The following is a 7,204-nucleotide window of genomic DNA, read 5'->3' as shown; positions in this document are numbered from 1 at the left end:
AATTCCAACTTTCCTTCACAGCATCTTGGCCAAGCATCGCCACATCATATTGAAAATTGCCAATTTTCAGGTGAACATCCACCATAAATATAGACCCTAGTTCCAAGTGGAAGGCAGCATAGGATAAAAGAAAAAAAGAACACAGGATATTTTAGAATGTGCTGCACCTGAGAATCAGTACGTGCCACATCATTCAAAGTTGCCACTTTTTCATTACACCATTTTCATCTCTGTCCATAAATAATGTGATCGTGGGTTTCCATTAGACACTCTCATCTCATTTGAACTCACAGTGCTTAAAAAGAATTACTCTCACATATCTGGGGGTAAGCTCTTTAACTAAGAGTTAAAAAAAAAAAAGATGGTGAAGTTCACTAAACAGTTTGAGGGTCAGCTAGTTCCTGAATGGAAAGACGCCTTCGTTGATTATTGGCAACTCAAGAAAGACATCAAGAAACTCAACTGTGATTCCACTACTCCTTCATCAAAATCTAAACATAAAAGCTCTTTAAGCAACACCTTCTTTTCCGCAATACATAAACTTTCCTTATTTGGAAATCAGTGCAGAACACATGAACTCATTCACGTACATACACACTCTCTGACTCTAGTTTTATATTTACTCTTTGAACATTATCTCTTCATCCTTGACCTCAAGTTATTCCCAAGAGAACCCAAATGCTAGCTAAGCTACTTGGTTTTAATCTATATGTGTGTCGCTTTCCTAATGTGCTTTAGTTTATGTGGTATATATCAGGTTCACAGTAAACTTCAATCGACAAACAGTAAGGGAGTTCTATACCAAACAGAATTGTTGGAGAAATTTGCTGATACTGAAGCTGCTAGTGAATTCTTCGCACTTTTGGATCTTCAACTTAACAAAGTTAATGAATTTTATAGAAGGAAAGAGAAGGAGTTCCTCGATCGAGGGGAGTGTCTTGAGAAACAATTACATATTCTGATAGAGCTCAAAAATGCTATAAAAGATCAGCACAAAAATAAATCTAATTCATCCCACCACGACTCCAAGGATGAAGACTCGATATCTGGCTCCATTTCATGTGGTACGAAACTAAGATTTTAAAAACAGGTCGAATGTGGTGTGATCATGGGATTCAAAAATATAATTTTTTTTAAGATACGATCAACTTTTTACGATGGCATTTTTCTTATTAGTTGAAGGTTTTGGATACTAAGCCAATTGATATTTTTCCTTTTATCTGGGCACAGATGAAGAATCCAGTAGGGGTATTATAGAACATGACTTGCAGGAAGAGGAAAAGATTGCAGAAGAACATGATATTAATGGTGTCGAATGTGAGGATTCACCAAGATCAGAAGAAGATGGGAAAGTGATAAGATCTATACAGGAGGAGGAACAGAGTCTCTCGGGTTATATTATCAATAGCCAAGGGAAAAAGTTGAAAATTCGCATTCCTTTAACCAATCCTACTCGGACATTCTCTTACCTGCTTTGGGAAGATTCCATCAATCAGTCGTCCAGAAAACACAATGCTCATGGAAAAAAGCTTCATGTGAACAAAACGAAGGTCCATCATGCTGAAAAAATGATTCGAGGAGCTCTAATTGAGCTTTATAAAGGATTGGGCTATCTCCAAACTTACAGGTATTATTTTGGTTTTGCTACATTATTCTTTTTTTTTTTTTTTTTTTTTTTTTTTTTTTTTTTTTTTTTAATTTCTTGTGACATCAAGCATTTTGCTTGATGGTAGTTGTCCCTTCTTGTAGTTAGTTAGTGGTTCAAATCATATTTTATCCCTTTCCTACTCTAAAAAGATGTCCATGACAACCCAACACTTATTTATGAATTATTCCATTTAATACGGACCCTTTTCAATAATCTTTATGTTAAATGCTTGAAGTTTTGGTAAGAAGGTTAAATGCTTTGTCAATTTACATGAAAAAAAAAATGATTTTTAGAGGCAATATATATGCAACCATGTTTAATATCATCACGACTGAAATTTGGCTATTTTGCTGGTTGAAACGTTGTAATTGTGTAATTACAACAATTTGCATAAGTTAGTAACCAAAGTAACAAATAGTTGAACAAGTGAAACATTATTGCACAAATTTGAATATTATTCAATAAATTGGTAAATCTCTTCTTGTTGACTAAAAAAATCATGAAGCAACCGATTCCTTGTTACAATGTTGAATATTTTCGCCTAAAACAAAACATGGTTTCATATATTGTGTTAAAAAACTATTTTATTGTATAAATCTTTGCCAACAAACAAACATTAATTAACACATACTATGACAAAGATTGAATCTTTTTTTAAGTTGTAAGCAATCCAATAGTTCATATGACATTAATGCTTTTTGCTTGTAAGCAATCCAAAAGTGCATTACATTAATGCTTCTGACGTTGATTCTTTGTAGGAATTTGAACATGCTTGCATTTGCAAAGATTTTAAAGAAATTCGACAAAGTAAGTACACAGTGTGGGCTCTAGTTGATTAACAAAATCTTATTTTAGTATTTTTCTATGTAATTAACTTTAAATTTATAACTAGATAGATTTAGCCACCTTATGTTGTCGTGATATTTTCAGGTAACAAATAAACAAGTTCTTCCCATCTATCTTAAAGTTGTCGAAAGCTCCTACTTCAACAGTTCGAACAAGGTAAATTTGAAAAAAAGAAGATCCTCAAGTTAAGATAATTTTGTTGTGCCTCATGACACATCCACATTGATATGTCAAAGAAAATATGAAAAAGATAAATAAAATCGATCAGTACCATATATTCCATATGTTGGATTAAATTGAGACAGAATGAAGTGCCTTTAGATGTTTGATCTTTTCTATTAAACCAATATACGTATTGTAGAAAACTGAAGTTTCATTCATTTTAATTTATATTATTTTGTATGGTAGATTATGAAGTTGGCAGACGAGGTAGAAGACATTTTCATGAAACAATTTGCAGAAGATGACCGAAGGAAGGCAATGAAATATCTGAAACCGACTCAGCGCAAAGAGTCTCATGCTGTCACCTTTTTCATAGGTGTGCTACTATACTTTGCTTTCTTTAATTTGTTCGATTTTGTTTTTAAAATTAATAAACAAAATGATTAATAAAAAGACTAAGAAAATAATTCACCACTAAGAATTAAAAGGTCAAGAATTTTATGATAATATATAAAAGCATGAAAACTACTTTTTTATATCATCTTTCCGTTAGTGGGCATTTATGTGGTATATACCCTGGTGCTTTTGTGACTAAATAGTCAAATAGATGCACAACAATTTTGTTTAGAGAATGGTAGTAACAAATTAATATAGGTATTTTCTAACAGGGTACATATAAAAAAACATTGATAAAGTATTAATTATAAAAAACATTGATTATAATAAGTATTAATTATAAATAATATTCTTTATAATTAATGTAGGGATTTTCTAATATGTGCCCTAAGAGGATATATAATAAGCATTAATTGAAGATATATATTACTATAATTAATTATAAAATATATTAATAATAAGAAATATTACCATAATTACATGTAAAGTGCATTAATAATTTCCCATTAATGTATTTTACATTTGTTTATAATAATATTGTACATAATTAATGTTTATCAAATTTAATTATGGTAATATTTGTTATAATTAATACTTGTTATATGTGCCGTGATATATATATATGAAAATCCCATTAATAAAACGTATATATTTATGTCAATGTTTAGTTTTTAAATTCATAACTATCAAAATTAGAAGTGGTTGATAGATATACTGGTATATCGACAATTTACCATTAACAATAAAAATTGAAGTTTGTATCCAAATTCATATTTAAGAGTTATACATTTTTATTCTTTTCAAATTTATGTGTAGCTTACAAGTTTAACATTATATATTTCCTAATTATTTATTCTGAGTTTCTAATATATATAACCTAAAGGCATATATATATAAGAAACACCAATCGAAGTATTAATTATAGAAAATGTTACATAATTAAATGTGATAAATATTAATTTTATGTAATATTATCAAATATAACTAAATATAAAATATATTAATTATATATAATATTTATTATATTTAATTATAGTAATATTTCTCATATTAATACTTCTTTTATATATATATATATATATATATATATATATATATATATATATATATATATATATATATATATATATATATATATATATATATATTACAAAATCCTTTATTTATTAACCAATGTCTCGTTAGTAAGGTGTCAAGTATACATCATCATGTTCGAGTTAAAAATTAGTTTTGATTGAACAATAATCCTTAAAAGATGTATAAGTGGATCACTTTACCAATGAAAGATAATCTTTTAAAGGACTTAGGTAGTCAAAGATATAGATCTACTTTTTCTAGATAGCTAAAGGTAAAAAAAAAAAAATAATAATAAAGCACTTAAACAGGTGACTGACTATCTTTGACCCTACAATGATCAAAATCTCTAATTTCCCCTATGTGATACTTTGGCTTTTTCGGTTGCCACTAAATTTTTTGTGGAAAACCAACACAGCATGGATTTCTAGTACATCAATTCAAAGTGTGATCTTTCTCAGCACACCATGATCTTAATGTTTGTAGAAGCACGAAACCGTTTTTTTTTTTTTTTTGTCTTGTAGCCATAAAATATCATGTCGTGTTAAAATCTTATTTGTATAATTTGTGCACTATATGCGATAAGACATTAGTGATTTAAAGTTCAAACATGATCTAACAAATAAACATATATCAAAATCATATCTTTGATCTTAGTTTCTACTTTTTATAGGGTTATTTACAGGATGCTTCATTGCACTATTCGTTGGATATGTCATCATGGCTCGAACCACTGGAACATATACACCACAAACTAATACAATCTACATGGAAACTGTCTACCCTCTTCTTAGGTACATATGTCACGTTGTTATACATTAATAACAAAAACTTAACGAAAATAACGTTGATAACCTCAGGAACAATATAATGTTGATTTTGCAGCATGTTCAGCCTGTTGTTTTTGCACTTTTTCCTATACGGATGCAACATTTTTATGTGGAGAAAGACACGTATCAATTACAGCTTTATCTTTGAGCTATCACCAACACGAGAACTAAAATATAGAGATATCTTCTTGATATGTACCATGTCGATGGCAGTTGTAGTCGGTGTCCTGTTTGTTCATCTTTCATTGATGGACAAAGGGTATTCGTACTCTCAAGTTGAATTAATCCCAGGCCTTCTTTTACTGGTAATCTAATTACTTTAAATATATTCCCCATAAACCATTTTGATGATTTTTAAATTTTTCTGTGACACCTATAATTAATTAATGTTTTCGATTTATTAATTAACAGGTTTTTATGGTATTGCTTGTTTGTCCCATCAACATCCTTTACAAGTCAAGCCGATTCCGTCTTCTTAGTGTGTTAAGGAACATCATTTTATCGCCTCTTTACAAGGTTGTCATGCTGGATTTCTTCATGGCTGATCAACTGTGTAGCCAGGTCAGACATCATCATCATCATCATCATCATCGTCATCATGAATTATGAAATATTTGATAGTGAATTATTTTTATAAAACAGGTGCCGATGCTCAGGAACCTTGAATATGTATCCTGCTACTACATAACTGGAAGTTACAAAACTCAAGACTATGGATATTGTGTGCAGACGAAAAACTATAGAGATCTTGCTTATGCCGTTTCATTTTTGCCTTATTACTGGAGAGCAATGCAGGTTGAAACATAAGATACATTATAGCATATTAGCATTGTGCTTTATGACTTTATATGAGATGTGTGATGATACCATGTTCGCTTTCTTGAATTGTGAAGATCGATAATAAAAGTGGAGCTACTCTAACGAAATCTTTGTTGTGTAGTGTGCTCGAAGGTGGCTTGATGAAGGCGACACAGGGCATTTGATAAATTTGGGAAAATACGTATCCGCAATGTTAGCTGCAGGAGTGAAACTTGCATACGAAAAAGAAAAGAGTATGGGATGGTTATGCATGGTAGTGATAATGTCAAGTATCGCAACTGTTTATCAACTGTATTGGGACTTTGTAAAAGATTGGGGTTTGCTACAGATGAACTCCAAGAACCCTTGGTTAAGAAATGAGTTGATTCTTCGTAGGAAGTTCATTTACTTCTTTTCTATGGTATATATATATATATCTATTCCACATTATATTTTCATTAAAATGATGAATAAGAATTCAAAAGAACAAAGAAATGATATGAAATTTTGAGCTATTCTTGTTGGAATATTATTTTCAGGGACTGAATCTTGTTCTGAGGTTGGCTTGGTTACAAACTGTCCTACATTACAAAATTGGGAGCATTGATTATAGATTAACAGGGCTTTTTTTAGCAGCTCTTGAAGTCATTAGAAGAGGCCAGTGGAATTTTTACAGGTAAATAGAACAGAGTCAGTTTGAACATAAAATAAAACTATAGCTACAAAGAAACACGAAATTTGTGGTCCTAAATTGACCACATAATCCATATGAATTGTAAATATAATTTGCTACATGAAAGCTAATTAACAGGAACATTTTGATCATGGTCCTACAGGTTGGAGAATGAGCATCTTAATAATGCAGGCAAGTTTAGAGCAGTGAAAACAGTACCACTTCCATTCCACGAAGTGGATGAGGAAGGCTGATGCATGATGATCAGTCGATATATTCATATGCAAATTCTCTTCATGATGATCAGTCGATAATATGTTAGAATATGATTCGTCGACCAAGCAACGAATAGTTCACATGGAAGAACCTCTAATTAGCTTCACAAGTTGATGGAAATAGGATTTTAATTTGTTCTTCTTCAACTTTCGTGTTGTCAGTTTGTACAAATAATTCATATTTGTACACAATTTTCTTCCTTCATTTTAATGGAACTCTAGTACCTTTTATATATGGGTGCATGTATTATTAATTTTAGAATCTTTTAATTTGGTTCTAATCGTCTAAGGAAAATCTAGTCCCACTAGAACTAAAAGCCACAAACCATCAAGAAGAGACACTCAATGTTATTAAATATGCCCACCAATGTTAATTAAGTACTTGTCCAGTTGTCCCCCAAGGCTGTATTTATCCTTAGCCCATCATGTAGACTCTTAATTACTAGACACTAATTTATCTTCTTAATTATATATTAGGATACTTATATTTATTTATTTATTA

The 7,204-nt window shown here is 30.6% G+C and overlaps 1 protein-coding gene across 1 annotated transcript; it reads left to right on the top strand.

Moving 5' to 3' along the window:
- Positions 1-257: 257 nt before the first annotated feature.
- Positions 258-6,935, top strand: PHO1;H1 (EXS (ERD1/XPR1/SYG1) family protein). Its single transcript, XM_078989419.1, has 13 exons — positions 258-586; positions 758-1,064; positions 1,231-1,627; positions 2,407-2,455; positions 2,579-2,650; positions 2,903-3,032; positions 4,800-4,920; positions 5,012-5,261; positions 5,368-5,517; positions 5,599-5,751; positions 5,897-6,175; positions 6,294-6,430; positions 6,591-6,935. Exons 1-13 carry the CDS (start codon positions 362-364, stop codon positions 6,679-6,681), a joined length of 2,361 nt encoding a protein of 786 aa, XP_078845545.1. The 5' UTR covers positions 258-361; the 3' UTR covers positions 6,682-6,935.
- Positions 6,936-7,204: the final 269 nt, after the last annotated feature.

The sequence above is a fragment of the Lactuca saligna genome, chromosome 4 (genome assembly GCF_052625555.1).
Source record: "Lactuca saligna cultivar CGN05327 chromosome 4, ASM5262555v1, whole genome shotgun sequence".
In the NCBI taxonomy this organism is placed as follows: domain Eukaryota; kingdom Viridiplantae; phylum Streptophyta; class Magnoliopsida; order Asterales; family Asteraceae; genus Lactuca; species Lactuca saligna.
Note: the sequence above shows the minus strand (reverse complement) of the source record. Positions and strands in the feature narration are given on the sequence as shown.